Raw genomic sequence first — 17,906 nt, 5'->3', positions numbered from 1 at the left:
TGAAGTTTAAAATATAATATCGTAGTGGACCACCCCTTTAAGAAAAGTCCTGCAAAGTCATGACAGTAAATCCAATACATACCCCGAGACTATTGGCCTTGCAGTTTCACAGTTTAAAATGGTTTCATGTTTAAAATTCAGTAATTAAAAAAAAAATGTGTTCAGAAATTATCAGCTTACATTAAAGGAATATGAAAAGTCAAGATAAAATTAAACCTTAACGATTAACATTGTACAGAATTAGCACAGGTTTTCTTCATGAGTAAGTGTTTTTAGAATATTTTGTAAAAATGTAATATATGTTGAGGAGTGAAGGCCCTGAAATACCCACAGTGAAGACCTTAAGTGTAAATGTAAGAATATATTTGAAATACCTGATCAGCAATGTATCCTTATGTACCCCAATGCCACCTTTTTTACTTTGATGTTGTTTGAAAGGACATCACACCATTTAGGTTTTTTTTTTAGTTTTTTTTTTCTTGAGGTGTATTGGGGATTATAATTACTGAATGACTGAAGTTGGTTTTTTAATTGAAGTTTGCAGGTTTAAAAAAAGCTTAACCACAGACTGGACAAATTCAGAATAAGGTCAAAAACATGCATTGATCATTAACAAATTTAAATAAGTTTAATATAAGTTTAATCTCTATTTTACTGCAAGTTATTCAAGTTTATAGCAATGATGCCAAATAAAGAAAAAGAGTAATTTTCTTGCAGGATATATTTGTCCTACTGAATATTTTTTATTACTTTTTCATAACTTGGAATTATATGATGAAGGTAGTAATTGTTGTTTCCTGTTGACTTAACAGTTTTATTTTGTATTTTATTGTTTCTTGACAAATTTACTTTTAAAGAAAGTTAACATAAAAATGCTAGATTGAAATGCAATTCACAACATCATATTTACTTGGTGCTTCTTAAAGCATCATAAGGCCAAGCAAACATTTAGGTGCAATTTGTCCTTTTTTTTTTCTTTTTGGAGAAAAAATTATTTATATAACAATTTTTGTACATACAGAGAAAATCAATTTAGTATCTTTCTTATTTTTTACATTGTTCGTGAAGATGAGTCACCCTTGTTGACAGGGATGGACAATATTGACCATCCAGACGGTTTCATTCTGAAAAACCAGTATTGATATAAAAAGGATAACTTACCTCTCAGGTTATTAATAATTAGCAGTTGTTTAATGTCTAAAATAGTCTGGCCTATGATGTTGTTCTGTCTTAAGGCATGTTCGTCCTTCCCTGTTCACATTTAGGCAAAAAAAGGAAAGAAAACCACTAAAATCCATGCATGAAAATGTAAAGATACTCCTAAACTGTGATATTGTTTTCCTTTGTCTGTCTTGTCTTTTTTGCTTGCTGTTTTTCTTCTTCAGTGAAGACATGGAAACCTGTTTAAATCCCTTGAAGCTGGAGATTTGAGAGTATATGACAGAAGGGGAAAATGGGCGCAGCCGTTTTACAGTTTTTGTATGAGGACCTGACGACGGCAAGCCAGTAATCCATTTTGTGTGTTTTTCCCCCTAATTTTTCCAGCTTTTCGTTGTTCTTGGAAAGTTGCGTGCACCCTGTTCCAAATTCCGTGAGACATTTTGGGAATCTGCCCATCTTAAGCCCTGTCTCCCTGCAGTTGGCACAGATAAAGACTCAGTTGGCACTGCACCAGCTGAATGCAATTGTTGGCACAAGTGTCACTCCGGCTGCAGTTCCTACAGCTGCTTTGACCTTGCTCAACTTGCTTAAGGTCACTATGTCGCATCCATTATACAATCCTCGTGGAGGACCTTTCCCCAGCGGTCAAAGACCCATCGTGCCCAGCCAATATGGTCTTGTGTCACAGCCTCGAATGGAGATGGGTGCAGCCCGTCTTGGCCCAGGTACCATGTCTGGTTCTCGTGCAGGATTGTTGGGCAGCTCGCCCTTCTCAATGGGACAAGGTCAGTCGCAGATTTCAACAGAAATCGAAGCTGCCATTGACCGTAACCTTCGGGGAGCCCGTGAGGAAGTGCGCATTATTTCGCAAATGCTCCAGCAACCCAAAAAAGCAGATCCTCGTCTGAGAAACGATTCCATGGATGAAGTGCTTTCCTCCAGGGGCAGCGGGTTTTCAGGGTCTTCGAGATCAGATGAGGTGGACTGGTCCATGTACCAAGCCCCAAGCAAGCTCTTTTCATCAAGCATGGAGCGCCCTTCCAGTTCCTCACCGGTGTTCAAGTCTGCAGGTTTTGGTGGAGGACCAAGTGGTTTGAGCAGCCAACGTCCGCCGGAACAGCGACCAAATCGCTACACTTCGGAAAGTGCCACCAGCATCCTAGCAAGCTTTGGACTTTCTAATGAAGACCTAGAACTTCTAAGCCACTACCCAGATGATCAGCTGACTCCTGACAACCTACCGTTTATTTTACGGGACATTCGTATGCGTAAGGTGAAGAGGGATGTTGATGAGAGACCAGACTACAATAAAGTCATTGACTATGGACATTCTAGAAAATTTGACTATCCTGAGGAGAGCTCAGAAAGTTACGCGACTGAACACCTTCCTAAAGAGACTCCAAAGTATGCTAGTAAGGTCTCCAGACCAGCCTTCACTGCTAGTAACATCACAAAGCAACCTCAGATGTGCCAATCAGGTCCAGGCCCCATACATGTTTCAGAGCTTCATAAACCTTCACCAGTTGATCCGAGACCCACTAAGACGATCCCAGCGAGACCACCTGCTTCCCAGCCTGCTCTGACACCTTCCAGTCGACCTCCTCTCCAGGTACCATCTCAGCTTGGTGTTCTTCCTATGATGTCTGTTGATGACATGCCTGGAGGTCCCAACTGGATCCCGTTCCTGTCGCCACCAGTCAGCATGCCCCCAATGAAGAGGCTACCGACTCCAACCATGATGAATGATTACTCTGCAGCTACTCCAAGAATCTTTCCTCATACATGCTCTCTATGTAACATTGAATGTGTCCAGATTAAGGTGAGTATCTTCTTAACCAGTAGAGCCTCATTTGAAAGATGTTTGCAATTTTTTTGTATGTAAAGGGACAGACTCTGTTTAATTTTTATTTTGCTGAAAACTTCAAGCTAATACTGTATTAAATTTAACTATGAAATAAAATGTCCGACATGTTTGTTTACTAACTTCAGTTGCCTTAATTATACAATTGCCTTAATTGCCTAATTATAGTTGCCTGATTGTGGGTTAAAATATTTTACAGTTAGCTGATGTAAATAGAGTAAATAGTACATGTAGTAAACCATGGTTGGACAAAAAATTATTGCACGTTGACTATTTCAAGCCAACTCCAGTTTCAGAAGATTTTTTTAGTCCAGTTCCTGGAAACCCTGAGGAAAGCCTATTGTAAATCCATTTTTTCCTGAAAACTAATTTAAGTCTTTGGACTGGCTGAAAAAAATCTGAACCTGTTGTGAGGACAGACCTGATGACTTTCCACAGTGCTGAAGAAAAAGGCAGATGATGATCTCCATTTCCATAATACCCGAGGCCACACTTTGGACTTGCTTTATATGTCAGAAGAGGTTTTGTCAAGAAAATCATGGACATTTTGTTCTTCACTATTTGGACCACTGTGGATTTCTGTTATTCTTATTATTTTTGTGCATCTGTTTTATAATCAGCTACACTGTTTAAAACACTTTTGATAAAGTCAATTCATTGATAATTGAAGCATTTTTGTTTGTTCACAGGATTGGCTCGAACATCAGAACACAAATGTTCACATTGAGAACTGTAGGCGTCTTAGGAAACAGTGAGTGTGTTTTAATGCATGCCTTATTGCTGATATTCACTTTCATTTAGGAATACTATTGAAGATTTTTCCACTGAACATGTTAACAGAAAGCCGTTTTCTTATTTATTAGATACCCTGACTGGAAGGTCGAGTCTGTCCCTGTTTCAAGGTAATTACCTCATTTATTTATTATTGAACTTTTAGAGCTTTTTAAATGAGTTGTCAAATATGTTATTAATCCAGCCAGTCTCATTTGTACTTACCAATTATACACAGATCTGAGTCCAAATCTGAACACAGCAGCTCAAAGCGGCACGCTCGATCACACTCATACTCCAGATCCCCCAGCCCAAAAAGACACCATGAGTCTTCAAGTCGACGCAAAAGATCGCGTTCCCGCACCCGGTCTCGATCTAGATCTAGATCTAGATCCAGATCCCGCTCGCGATCCCGCTCCCGTGGCTCTAGAAGGTATCGGCGTAGCAGAAGTCGCACCCGGTCCCCCCATAGGAAGTCTCGATCCAGTCCCTACAGACGGAGGTCTCGTAGTCCACCATCTCAACGGGCCAGATCTCCAGGTTACAGTAGGAGGTCTCCACGTCGCTCCAGTCCACGCCGGAGCAGCCCTTCCAGGCAGCAGAGATCAAGCAGTAGTGAACTTCTAGCTATGAAACTCATGTCATCACGTAAGATCATTTTTAGCAGTGCTATTGCTTATTTTGCTGTCAATTGAACATTTGTCATTGTTATTTGTTGTCTCTTGTTCCAATGCAAGTTCTTGTCTTTCCGACAGCTGAGCTTTCTTCAATCGCAGACAGTGATACTTTGAAAGCTATGGTGAAGTCCTTGGCACCAGCACTGCTGGCTGAACTAGCAAAGAAGAAAAGCAGTTCCACAGTTTCCTCATCAAAGGGAAGTAGCAGCAGCAGCAGGCGGTCTCCCCCTCCAAAGAAAACCGAATACTCTAGCACAAGCAGAACCTCCACTTCAAAGTCCCACAGCACTTCGAAGGTAATACTTTTTTACATTAATTGAGCTTGTTTCACCATTACTTTCGCTTTACTGTCATTTTCTTATTTGTTTTTAACATTGTGCTAATTAGAAACAGTTTAAAAAATGTACCAGTGTAGACAAGTGAGGTATATGTGTTTTAACTGTTTCTTTCTTTTCTGCATTATTGTGAAGCCTAATCCCAAATATGCGCCAGGCACCTCCTGTTTACTGAGGCTCCTCGGTCTTCCTATTGGGACTACAAGCAAAGATCTGACTGACGCCATTGAACCTTTTGGCAAGATTTATACCGCCATCCTCCTCAAGGCTATTAGAGAGGTGTTTATCATTTACGGTGCTGTTTTGCATGCATTTATGAGTGCACAGCTTGTTATTAATAATCAAAATTACCTTCACTGCTTATGTGGAATTTAAATGTAGTTGTTTTAGTTATTGCAAACACAAGATAATTTTTTTTTCTTTAGGCCTCTGTCTGTATGGAGAGGGAGGAGGATGCCAGAGCTTTGCTCAATTGTAAGAACTTGACAATTCATGGGCAAGTCATTAAGGTCTGCATGGAGAAGGTATGTTTATTTTTTTGTCTTTTTGTCAAGTCCTCTTAGAGCTGTGAACTCTACCAAGGCATAACATTAAATCCAACCTGTGTGCTTTTTAGGATGCTGAAACTGGAAGAAAATATATTAAGCCTGAAAAAGTTTTCAAGAAGTAAGTCCTCATACATGCAGTAAATCTGGAAAGAACAGTAGATTTTGTATTTAAATGTCTGTTATAGATGCACATCACCAACACCTGATTTGAATATTTTTTAAATTCAAGATTATGGGTATGTTTTGTTTCATAGAAAAGAAGCGACTATAACAAAACCAATTCAGATACCGAAAGGAAAAGCTGCAAACGTAGTTAAGGTACCTCAGCCAGCTAAAGCAAAAGAGGTGACCGGTTTCAAGCCAACTCAAGCAACTAAGGGAAAACCAACAGAGATGAAAAAGACAGTGCCTGCAGCTAAACCTAAACCTCCTGCCAAGGTTCCAGGTAATTAATTGCATCTTTCACTGTAGTGTTTCTGTTTTCATGTAGGGCAATCTGTGTAACATTTTGTTTGTGTTGTTTAGCAGAAACAGCAGTTGCCAAGAAGGTTGTAAAGAAGGTATGCTATTTGATTCCCCTCTAAACTGTATTTTTGTCCTCAAATACAAAGCGATTAAACCTGCTTCTACCTTTTTTGACAACAGGAAATACCCTGGAGAAAAAATATAGTGGAAATTACAAACCTTCCAGAGGCAGGGGTTACTGAAGAAGAACTCACCAACCTTGCTAAACCTTATGGCTTCACTGAAACTCCTGTCATAGCAATCACCCAACAAAGGGTAATGATGTAAATCAATTACATTAAAAAATTATTTGTACAATGGCTTGTTCTATTATCTAATTTTAATGACTTTGAATTAATCATTGCTGAGTTGTATGATGTATATGGTGTTATATAGTATACTCTAACAGTTTTATGTGTTTTTAGGCCTATCTGCAGATGCCCAACACAGAGGCAGCTGAAAAAATGGTGAAGACCTTTTCTGAGACCCCAGCTAAAGTGAAAGAGAAAGAGATAACCGTAAAGATGATGATGCAACCCATTGATTTGAACTACACTGTGAGTGTGCACTCCATCTGTTATAACAGTTATATCTTTAATGCATTATTTCTCAAAAACATTTATATATTCTTGATTAATACGTGTTAGTACTTACTAGTTGTTTTATCTTTTTCCCTCTAAAGGAATCAGTTTTCAGAGTGCTCATGGGCATGGAGAAATCACCAGTAAGTAGATGCTGACATGTATGCTCAATCTAAAACAACAATATCATGTAACTTATACCGTGACTCATATTTTCATCAGGGGCTGCAACCAAATAAAAATTCTGAGCCAAAAAAAGTTTTGGATGCACTCAGACAAAATATTTTAGAAGTTTGATCTGCAGATAACAAATTTAGCTTATTCTGTTTTTCTGTAATATAATTACTATTACATAATATTAAATATCGTATTCTGAAGAACTATTAATTATAGCAAATTGACTGACCGTTGTCTGCTTTTTAGGTAGTTGGAGCATTGTAATTACTCTTGGATCTTATCATAGTATGCTACCATGACACATGTGCATATACTAGTGCATATGAGATGAATAACATCAGTATGTATTAACAGGCTATGATATATTACTGAACCGATACCAAATCATCCTCATCTGCATCATGGTGCATTAAAAACACAATTTTAACACCCCTATGCTATACACTATATGCATAAGTACGCATGTGTAAGAGGATTAAAGAACTTAAGTGGTTGTGGCGGCAAATCTTTTTACACAATATTTTAGACTCGGCCGTTTTTTTCTTTTGGCCCAAAACTGGTCAATTTTCAGCAGCTTTAAATTTAATGCATTAATATTTTTTTTGCCTTCTAATTGCAGGAAATTATGACTTTACCAGAACGGCTTCTCATTGTTGGCAATGTGCCAAAAGCGCTTGGGCCAGTCAAGGAAGTAGAAACTGTAGTCAAGCGTTATGGTATCTTCAAGAAGGTTTTACACCTTAATGGCAGGGTAATAAAACTGTATTCAGCTTTTTTCAGCTTTTATATTTATTTCTTCTTTTTAAAATAAAGTAAAATATATTTGCTGACAGTAGCATTGTTTTTTTTTTCAATCTCAGGTGATTTTTGAAATGGAAAATGCTGCAAGTGCTCGAGCAATCTTCATCCGCTTCGTAAAGTTTCGTTGTACACTCCAGGACAAGGTTCTTTCCTTCCAACTAGCCAAACCGCTCAAGGTAGTTTAGCAGGCATTGCTAACCATTTGCATGCATGTTATAAACTTGTGCAGATTCAGTAAATTAAGAATGACCTTATAATGATTTATTTAACAGCTGAAAAAGAAGCCGGATGCAAAAGGGTAAGAGAAGAGGTAAAATATTTTCTTTGTTTTTTTAAAAAGTGTTCTGGAAATACTAAATAAAATGTCCTCTTTCTTTAGGGCAAAACCTCCTGCTAAACCACCTGCAAAACCTAATACTGTCAAAGTTCAAAAACCAGTGGCTGCAGCTCCTGCTGAATCAGCTGTCAAAAAAGATGAAAAACCTTCAGCCGCAGCTAAAACTGTTGCGCCTAAAGAAGAGGACAGTATTGTTATTAGCGATAATGAAGTAATTTTGATTGAAAGTGATGATGAAGAAAAGCTTAAAGCTAAAACAACTGCTGCTAAACTCACGGAGGCTACTAAAGACAGTGCAGTTGCTAATGCTAACACAGCAGCTTCTGAGAATAAAGTGGAATTAAACACCCAAGATACTAAAGAATCCATCACAGTCACCCCGGATGCTGGATCTGTGAAAAAAGAGCTTGAAGCCGAGTCTTCAGTCACCAAGGTAGAACCTGAGACTATAAAGAAGGAGCTTGAAGTTGAATCCTCTGCTTCCACTTCTGAATCTGCCGCTGAATCTGTGAACAAGGAGCTTGAGGTTACAGAAACGACAGTTTCAGTTGAGTCTGGGAATGCAGACTGTCATGTGGAATCAGCTGTTCCTGCTTCAGAATCTGCCATTTCTGTTGAATCTGTGAATGGAGAACATAAAGAGGGATCCCCTGCATCTGCTATAGAGTCTGGAAAGGCAGATCTCGAAGTTAAATCTGCTTCAGAATCTGCAGTTTTAGTGGAGTCTGCAAAAGCAGAGCACGAATTGGTTTCTCCAGAATCTGCCATTCCAGTTGAGACCACTGAGCAGTCAGAGGCTGACTCTAAAAAAGATCAGGATGTCCCACAGGCTGAAGATGCTCCCAAAGAACCTTTATCTACATCTGTAGAAGGCAAAATTGAGGATGAAAAGTTAGCAGAAGATAGAGAAATGGAGCTTGGTACTTCAGGTGTAAGCAGTGAGGAAATGGCAGTAGAGCCCATGGAGACCCAGAGTACTGAAGAAACTGCCAAAGACACTGATGTCAAAGAGGATGACTGTAAACCACAGGAGCATATCATCGACAGCGAGGGCCAATCAAAGGAATTGACACCAACTGAAAATGTAGGGGCGGACATTAACCCTACAACCAAAGCTGGAGCTAATGCTGATGCATCTGACTCCATTCCAACCTCAGATCCCACCTCTGACCTGCCCTCCACTTCAAATCAAGCTTTCAGTAATTCAACTGTCCCAGTTACATGTGCCTCCGAGAGTCCTCATGTAGTGCCTGAGCCCTTCCTGGTAAATGACCAGTCTTTGGACTTTCCTCCAGTTACACAGGAGATACTGAAGGCTCTTGAATTAGCTGTCCATCAGTGTCGCTTACAGTCTTCATTAAAACGAGCTGAAGAGGAAGCCAAACAGAAGGCTGAGACGGAGAAAAAAGCTGCAGAAAAGAAAACAACAAAAGGTCAGTCAGGCTCAAAAAAGCCTGCTCAGTCCACCAAGAAAGCCACTCCAGCTCAAGCTAAAAAGATGCAAGCAGAAAAGGAGAAAAAGTCTCAAAGCTCTGGTTCCAAAGGCAAGACTACTGACACCTCTTCTCCAGAGAAAGAGAGCTCTTCTAGGTATAGGACCAGAGGTAATTCTGATGAGGAGGGTACTACTCGCAGACGTGGAGGATCCTCTGGGGGTTCCTCCTTGAGGAGCAGACGGGAATCCAGCCCTCCATCAAAGCGAACAAGAGGGCATGATGTTGATTCCAGGGTGAGAAAGATGAAAAAAAATATTATTTTAAGAGGTTTAAATGATCACCTCAATGTTTTAGTTGTTACTCGCACAATTAACTAACAATTTTTTTATTTATTTATTTTTTTTAGAGACCCTCGAGGACTCACTCAAGAACAAGGGCATCTGTAAAGGTAAATGTTAAGGTTTAACATGTTTCAGTTTAATAACTAAAGACAGGCAATGATAATGTTTTTTCTTTTCAGGAAAAAGAAGACGAGTCCTTTTCATTTAACTTTGATGAGTTTGTGACAGTTGATGAAGTAGGGGATGATGCTGAGGACATTGTGGCCTCAACAGCAGAGTCTTCTGCCATGGATGAGAATATCAAAGATGAACCCGATCCTCATACTCTTACTGCACAGTCAGAGGCAGATAAACCCAAACCAACGGATAGCGTTGTACCTTCTGAGACAAGTAATTCTGAAATTAATGCATGTGTGGAAGAATTGGAAGCCAAGGCTGAAGAAACCACACAGGTTGATGTTGATATTGCAGAGGAGCAGGAGTCTCCAGAAGATAGCTCTGATAAACCACTGGAAACGGACATTCAATGTAAAACAGAAAAACCTTGTACTGTCACAGAAACCTCCTCTGCAGAGACCAACACCAATGATGAGTCCCTTTCAGCTATTAAAGAAACTTCTGGCATTGAAACATTGGATGAATTAGAACCAAGCCATGCTGTTTCTTCTACACAGAAGGAAGGATCCCCTCCACGTTCTGCAGAAACGCCAGAAAAATTAGAAGACGACCACTCCGAGCAGCCTGAAAACTCTGCCCCTGAGATGGAGAATAAAAAAGAGGCAGCTGACCAGACCCCTGAACTTCCATGCCATGATTCTTTGGTCACTCTTGATGAGGTCAGTGAGGGTGAGGAAGATTTTATTTATGAAACAAATGAGGAACAGCTTTTAAAGGCAGATGAATTGCCTGAGACGCTTCTAACAGTTGATGAGGTTGGAGATGATGAAACTGGGATTGAAGAATACCAGCTGGAGAAAGACCTTCAAGGCCTGGTCACACTGGATGAGGTTGTTGATGAAGAGGAGTTTGATCCAGAGGTCAGTACGTTTTTTTTTTTGATTGCCACTACTGAAATGGTGTCCAAAATACCATTGGTTACTTTGATTTGGTTTGGTTTATGGTTTTTCTTTTCAGACTCTGGTAACCTTGGATGAGGCCAAAGGAGATGATGAGGAATTGGAGCAGAGTGAATCTATGCCTACCAGTCCTAGGACTACAACGCCGATCATACCAGAGGAACCTGTGAAATCACCAAGACAAGAAGATGATGCTTCTTACCTTGAGGAGCTCCGCAAGATGAACTTCGTAACTGTAGATGAAGTTGGAGAGGAGGAGGAAGAGGAGCAGCCACCTTGTGAAGAAGTCAAAGAGGAGAAGCCAGTAAAGAAGAGAGCTACAAGGGGCAGAAAGAGGGCTCGTCAGACCCCAGGTGAGTAAATTAAAAGATCGTTGGTATTTTAAAAAACGCTTTTTTTTTACACAGTTTGGCTTCCTCCTTTTTTTGTCCCCGGCTGATCATATGCCTGATGCAAGTGCCAAGCAGGTTTTGTAAGTGATTTTGTCTCCTTTCACTCATTGTAGTGAGACGTTCCACAAGAGGAAAAAGAGGGAGCGCAAAGGTTGTAGAAGAGCCTGAAGAAGAAGAAGAACCTGAGGCAACAGCTGAACCTGAACCAGTGCCAGAGGCTACCATAGTTGAGAGTCCTCCTGCAGCTGTAGAATCTGTGGCTCTTGATGTTCAACCAGAACAACAAAAGGCTGAAGACATGATGGTTACAGATTCATTGACTGCAGAGGTATCAGAAGAGGATATGATTAAATCTAAGGATGATGTCGGCTCCACAAAGTCAGAAACGGATACTCCTGACACAGCAGATTCTAATAAAAAACCCACAATTAAAGGTATGTTGTATTGTAAGCTTGGGACACACCAAGCTGACAGTCTTCCGACAATAAAAAAAGTACTTTATGATAATGATCATTTCAAATTGGTCTGTATGTGCAGTAAATAATTACAGAATCGTGTGTGCAATATACCTTTGTGCTTATGATTGTTTATTAACCGATTTACTGACATACTTTCACCCTAAATTAATCAGTTATATCAATCAATTAAATCATCCGTTGAGTGTTTGAAATAGATTCTTTTTGAGACCACACATGGGTTCATATCACCGAATAATTTAATTTAAATGCATTTATTTTGCATAATATATTGCCACAAATTCATCTATTAACTTCATGTTTGATTCACTTATCAAAGTAAATAATCTACTCATGTCTTTTCAAATATAATTTGAATGTGGCATTTTTAACTGCCCAGTATGAATGAAACAAATAACTTTACAATGTGTGATCCCAACACAACTACTACTTGCGCATTTTATATGATCCTGAAAAGCTTGATTGTTGTTGTAAATAGGTATGGATACCAAAACTCTGTACTTTATCGGTATCTGTGCTACATTATGAAAGACTAAAGTATCGTTAAGCTCTGACGTTAACGGTTCTGCTATCGGTACTGGAGAGTTTTTGCTGAATAAACATTACTTATAGTTGCAAAATTTAACGGGCAACCTTTTCTAATTTGCACAGTTGGCAGTCTTCAAGAGAAATACTCGTGTTTACTGCGAGCGTGTCAAGTATAAAAGACTTCACAGTTCACAGCGCACACACGATTTGTAAGCTTGCGGAGTGAATCAAGCGAGTTGTATTTCCTAAGTGGACAGTGAAAATGCCCGTTGAAATAAGCACAACAAGTTGTTTTCTTGTATAAATGGAAATGCAAGAAAAAGTAAAAAAAAAAGTAAAAAAAAATAAAAGTATCTTTCAAAAGTGCATTAACTGCAATGAAAAGTAATGAAAAGTTTTTGACTGCCTATAGCTACTAATGATTACGTTACATCATCCACATCACACAGTCAATGTGCCTCAATTACCTACCCACCTAAATTAGTATAATGTTAATAGTTAAACACACATTCGGTTACAATGAAAACAGTATTTTTTTTCTGCAGTAGCCCAAATAAATCTTAAACATTAAAATTGTGTGTGTCAGTCACGATAAAGGGTATGTGAAGGCTGCACCCACCCACCAGCCTTTAGTTGGCTGGTGTATCCTGTTGATATGTTTATGTGTTTGTTTGCACTATTGCATGTTATTACCAATTTACTTTTTACAGAAGAGTCCAAGGAACGGCGTGAGATTGACCCAGTAGAGGAACCCGAAGCCAAGAGGTCCCGCTCCCAGTCCCCTCTTATTGAAGACTTCACTATGCCCCCGTTCAACCCAGACAACCCCATTGGTAATTATTTTTAGCATAGTTTATTACAGGTTTTTTTTTTGGTTATTTACTTCTTTCTTAATTACTATTATTATTTTTAACATTTTATTATTTTTGGTTATTTGCTAATTTTTATTACAATTGTTATATATATATATATATATATATATATATATATATATATATATATATATATATATATATATATATATATATATATTTTTTTTTTTTTTTTTTGGTTATTTACTAACTATTTTTTTAAAAACATTTTATTATTTACTCATTTTATATTTACTGTTATTTTTTAACATTTTATTATAATTTTTGTTATTTTCTAATATTTTATTTACTATTATTTTTAATAAATTTGATCACTATTCTGGTTATTTACACGTTTTTTTTATTTACTATTATTTTTTGCATATTTTATTATTTTTGTTATTTACTCGTCTTTTATTTAGTAATATTGTTTAATTAATTTTATTATTTTTTCAAAATTGTCTTATTTACTATTATTATTGTTTATTATATTTTGTTTATCGTTTTTTTTATTTACTATTATTTCTAACATTTGTTGTTATTTACTCATTTTATATTTACTATTATTATTTTACATTTTATTCACTCATTTTTTACCATTATTTTAGCATTATTTTTTATTTACTATTTTTTTATGCATTTTCTTATTTTAATTTACTTATTGCTTATTTACTGTTATTATTTTTAACATTTTATTATTGTTTTTTAATGTACTAATTTTATTTTTAACATTATTTTTGTTATTTAATTGTTTTTTATTTACTATTATTATTTGTAACATTATTTTATAGATATTATTATTGTTGTTGTAATTTACTCATTTCTATTACTTAAAATTTTTTTTTTTTTTTTTGCATATTTTATTTTTAACATATTTATTATAAAGCTTTGTTTGAAGCTGTGAAATCCTAACTGCTTTGTCTGTTCCACAGGTATTGATTTTGTGATTCCCAGGACCGGTTTCTTCTGCAAACTTTGCTCTTTGTTCTACGTCAACGAGGATACAGCTAAGAAAAGTCACTGTAGTAGTTTAAAGCATTACCAGAACATGGAGGTACAACAATGTTTTACACTATTATGAAACATTTAGATGTTATATGTCATATTGAACCATTAGATCTATTTATATTAAACTTGCATCCAATTTCTCTCTTCTTCAGAAATACTATAAGAAGCAGAAGTCTCAGCAGCAGCAGGGTGGCTCTTCATCACAGTCAGCAGCCAGTCAAGGTTCAGCATCTGAATAGCCTTTATTAAGAGCTTTTGTTTGTTTAGTTTCTTTTCTTTGTATTATTGCTACCGGATGGGTCCAATTGCTTTAATTTTATTTGTTCTTGTTTAGAATTTATTAGCTCATGCTAAATAAAGACATCACAAACTCAAGTCAAACTAGTCTATTTGTGCGTCTTTTCATGTCTTCGATGTTGTAATCTGAATAATTGTGAAACAAAACATCACTTACATATTTTATATTTTTATGTTTGCTTAATGCTTTTATCGTTAAGACGTTCAGGAATAGACAAAGACGTATTTGACAGAGACTTCGCAAATGTCAAGGGCGAATTACTATGGCTGATCACTTCAATGCTCTCAGGAAATGCTCGCAAAGCTCACTTTCCAAAATAATCAACAAACTCGCTATGTGGAGGACACTTGGGGAAATACAGCCGGAGAAGAAGGGATTCATCTTCAATTAGCATCTTCAATTAGCCTTGGATGTTGACACATCTGGTGACCTGCCGAAGAATATCTTGTTATATACCCAAGATAGACTTTCATTACTATGCAAAGAGTGAATAACCCCACTTCAGATTACAGCACATTTATTACTGTGCTTCGTGAAATAGGCTTTCTTATTTTTACTCACACTTAACACTCCAACAGTGTTCTACCAGTAATGGGAGTTACCAGTGTTATATCAGCAATGGAATTTAAGAGTAAGATAAATCTGTAGTCGAGTGTGCATGTGCGTGTATATTGTATAAACAGCAGAGCTTAGAAGCCAGCAGAGCGCATCAACAGACTTCTGTTTGTATATTGGAAGTCTTTGGCCCCTTATTCTAATCGGAGAATGTTTAAACCAGTCACCATAAACGGACAAATAGTAGAGCAGGTTTCAACTTTCAAGTATTTAGGCACAATTATTGACAATAAATTGAATTTTAAAAGTAATGTAGAGGCGGTTTATAAGAAAGCAAGTCAGCGCCTCTATCTCCTCCGCAAATTGAGAAGTTTTAATGTTAGTACACAGACTTTAAACTTGGCATATAGATCACTTATAGAGAGTGTTCTCACATATAATATTGTTTCATGGTTTGGTAACACAACACTTAAACAGAAAAAGAAATTAGCGCAAATTATCAATCAGGCAAATAAGATAACTGGTCACAAACAGCATTCATTGCAGATTTTATTTGACTCTTTTATGGAAAAAAGAGCAGTTGTGATTTTTAAAGATAATACACATCCCCTTCACTCAGCATTTGAATTGCTACCATCAGGACGCAGGTTTAGAATTCCTAAAGCACGAAGAAATGCCTATAAAAAGTCATTTATCCCAATGGCAGTTGTTCTTCTAAACCGGATCAATGTTTGTAGTGAATGAGGTGGTTACCAAGTATGATTTGCAGTATTGTGTATGGGGCTAATTTGGTTTTTAAACTTTTAACTTATGTTGTTGTGTTGATGAGTGTTATTGTGTCGTTGTTGTATGTTTGTAATTGTTGTCCTAAATCCAGTATTGAAGAAAAATTTCCTTTCTGTGTCAAGCAGAACGGACAATAAAGTTTAAACTAAACTTTAGGGAAGTGTTTCCAAATCCTGTTACTGGAGGCACACTAACTGTACACATTTTGGATGTCTCCCTTATCATTCATTTCAGGTTTTGTAGTATTTTCTGATTTCCAGAATAGTAGTGCTCCATGATAGTTTTTTATTTATTTGTTACTCGTTCCTTTATTTTATTTATCACAATTGTTATACTGCCGTCAAACAGCGGGTAATTGCTTGCATTCTTTTCAAATACTATGTTGTTTTACTATTCTTCTACTTTTAAAGGGATAGTTTATCACAAATATTCTTCCATTGTTTACTTTCCCTCCAATTTTTCCAAGCCTCGATGAGTTTCTTTTGTTAGATAAACTAAAGATGATTTGAAGAATGTTGTAAACCAGCAGCCATTGATATCTATTGTTAGAACAAAAAATATGGTGATTAATTGCTGCTGCTTAATTTTTGCTCTACATAGGATTCGCTGACAGAACATCAAAATGTTTGTTTATGCTATTTATAATTGTTTAAATCTGCCAAAACAAGAAATGCAGAAGAGCTTTTGTAGAATTCCAAAGGTTTTTCCTCATAAAGGGGGAAAAGTTAAAGTAGCTGGTAGAAAAACGAAAGAAAAGACGTCATGTTTTGAAAACCATTGTATTGACAAACGTGTGCATGCTCAAATTAATCGTTTTGGCTGTGTTCATCTGGGGTCTGTTGTTGTTTTCAGATGGGCTTGAGCAAATAGATTTCTTTTAAATGTAGGCTAATTAGAAAAGTGTGCGCGTAGTATGCGCTTCTAACGAGATTGACGTCATTCTCAACCAATGACGTGGCGTTCTAAACATTCGATCTGCATTCTCATAAAGCTCAACCGTTCTCTCAGTTTCGTCAGATTTTTCCATGTTGCTCTTTGTACTTAACCAAGGTGAGTTCAGTGCGGCAGTAAGAGTGGAGCCACGCTAATTTCACAAATCCACTTTGTTAAGCTTCGCTTGGGACCGTCTCTGTGTGGTTCTTCGCGGTTTGCGTACGTAAACACACTATCGCGAAGAACATTGTGTTTGTTGCTCGAAATCTGCCGCCCATCAACATTCCAGTGTAACACCTGCACGGACTGGCGCCCGGTTAGCTCGTGCACTTCCTGAGGCGAGGTGGACCTCGGTAGTGGGGCCTGCTGCCTGGGTTATGGTGGGTGTGGGATCAGCGTAGGGTAACTGTGATTGTTATTTGACTTATTTTAAATTGCGTGTTGCACTGCGGTCATGCCAGCCGCAATCCAGAACAACACAGTCAAGACTACCGCGATTTATTATGAGCGCACAGATTATAATGGCTTTTATTTTCTTTCTATTTGCAAGTTTATGTTTCAGATCTTTGTTTTCAGATGATTTTGCAGTTCAAACTAAATAAATGAAATATACTCTTACCAAACACCTGGATTGTTTTGATTGTGTGTTTAGCTCTCTTGTAAAAAAATGTATTCTATTTAAATTATTTCCAGAGAGGGGCTTAACTGTTTTATTTATTTATTTTTTTTTACAACATAACTATATCTCCTTTCTAACAGGTCATTTAATGTCTTTGGTTGCAGTGCATAGTGTGTTTCTACCCGTTTTGTTGTTTTCTGATCTCATTAATGATAATTGCTAAAACTGATGAGTTTGAGTAATTTTAAGTGAACTTTAATAACGATAACTTTAATATACCTAACAACGATAGTTCAATTCAATTCAGCTTTATTTGTATAGCGCTTTTACAATGTAGATTGTGTCAAAGCAGCTTCACATAAATGGTCATAGTAACTGGAACAGTGTAGTTCAGTTTTTAGTGTTTAAGTTCAGTTCAGCTCAGTTCAGTGTGATTTAATCATTACTGAGAGTTCAAACACTGAAGAGCAAATTCATCGATGCGTAGCTCTACCAATCCTGAACCATGCGAGCCAGTGGCGACAGCGGAGAGGGAAAAAAAACTTCACCTGATGGGAGTGAAGGAAAAAAAACCTTGAGAGAACCAGACTCAGTTGGGCACGACCATTTTAGTTTCTCCGATAGTGACACTAATTATAATATGACCATGTCATTTTTATAAGATCCACAGAAGAAACAAGAGGTTCCATTCTGGTGCAAAGGGAAGTCTTTTGAAATCAGTTTTTATAGAGGCATACAAACACACCATCGGGCTTGTTTTTCAATCGTTGGTCTAAACACTTTGGTTGGAACCATCCTATTGATTATATACATAACTCCTTGTTGGCACAATATTCTTGTAAATGGCACACCCC

At 37.4% G+C, this 17,906-nt stretch overlaps 1 protein-coding gene across 22 annotated transcripts in view; it reads left to right on the top strand.

Moving 5' to 3' along the window:
* znf638 (zinc finger protein 638) overlaps window positions 1-14,242 on the top strand; it is a 36,771-nt gene extending 22,529 nt beyond the window's left edge. For 4 of the 22 annotated variants that reach the window (XM_073908234.1, XM_068218375.2, XM_073908242.1 and 1 more), the window contains 24 exons: window positions 1,546-2,980; window positions 3,712-3,773; window positions 3,886-3,924; window positions 4,032-4,441; window positions 4,549-4,766; window positions 4,941-5,084; window positions 5,231-5,329; window positions 5,422-5,471; window positions 5,608-5,798; window positions 5,882-5,913; window positions 5,999-6,133; window positions 6,283-6,414; window positions 6,540-6,581; window positions 7,235-7,366; window positions 7,476-7,592; window positions 7,689-7,714; window positions 7,796-9,482; window positions 9,596-9,637; window positions 9,710-10,567; window positions 10,665-10,959; window positions 11,112-11,432; window positions 12,713-12,835; window positions 13,786-13,907; window positions 14,014-14,242. In XM_073908234.1, the coding sequence (XP_073764335.1) occupies window positions 1,546-2,980; window positions 3,712-3,773; window positions 3,886-3,924; window positions 4,032-4,441; window positions 4,549-4,766; window positions 4,941-5,084; window positions 5,231-5,329; window positions 5,422-5,471; window positions 5,608-5,798; window positions 5,882-5,913; window positions 5,999-6,133; window positions 6,283-6,414; window positions 6,540-6,581; window positions 7,235-7,366; window positions 7,476-7,592; window positions 7,689-7,714; window positions 7,796-9,482; window positions 9,596-9,637; window positions 9,710-10,567; window positions 10,665-10,959; window positions 11,112-11,432; window positions 12,713-12,835; window positions 13,786-13,907; window positions 14,014-14,100 (6,799 nt within the window). In that variant the 3' untranslated portion in view covers window positions 14,101-14,242. Of the gene's footprint in view, window positions 1-42; window positions 2,981-3,711; window positions 3,774-3,885; window positions 3,925-4,031; window positions 4,442-4,548; window positions 4,767-4,940; window positions 5,085-5,230; window positions 5,330-5,421; window positions 5,472-5,607; window positions 5,799-5,878; window positions 5,914-5,998; window positions 6,134-6,282; window positions 6,415-6,539; window positions 6,582-7,234; window positions 7,367-7,475; window positions 7,593-7,688; window positions 7,715-7,795; window positions 9,483-9,595; window positions 9,638-9,709; window positions 10,568-10,664; window positions 10,960-11,111; window positions 11,433-12,712; window positions 12,836-13,785; window positions 13,908-14,013 lie in introns of all 22 variants that reach the window. The other 18 variants (XM_073908233.1, XM_009303098.5, XM_009303097.5 and 15 more) reach the window with 7 other exon arrangements.
* Window positions 14,243-17,906: the final 3,664 nt, after the last annotated feature.

The sequence above is a fragment of the Danio rerio genome, chromosome 7, assembly GCF_049306965.1.
Source record: "Danio rerio strain Tuebingen ecotype United States chromosome 7, GRCz12tu, whole genome shotgun sequence".
NCBI classification, from domain to species: Eukaryota; Metazoa; Chordata; class Actinopteri; order Cypriniformes; family Danionidae; genus Danio; species Danio rerio.
The sequence above is the reverse complement of the archived record's forward strand: the minus strand, read 5'-3'. Positions and strand labels throughout refer to the sequence as shown.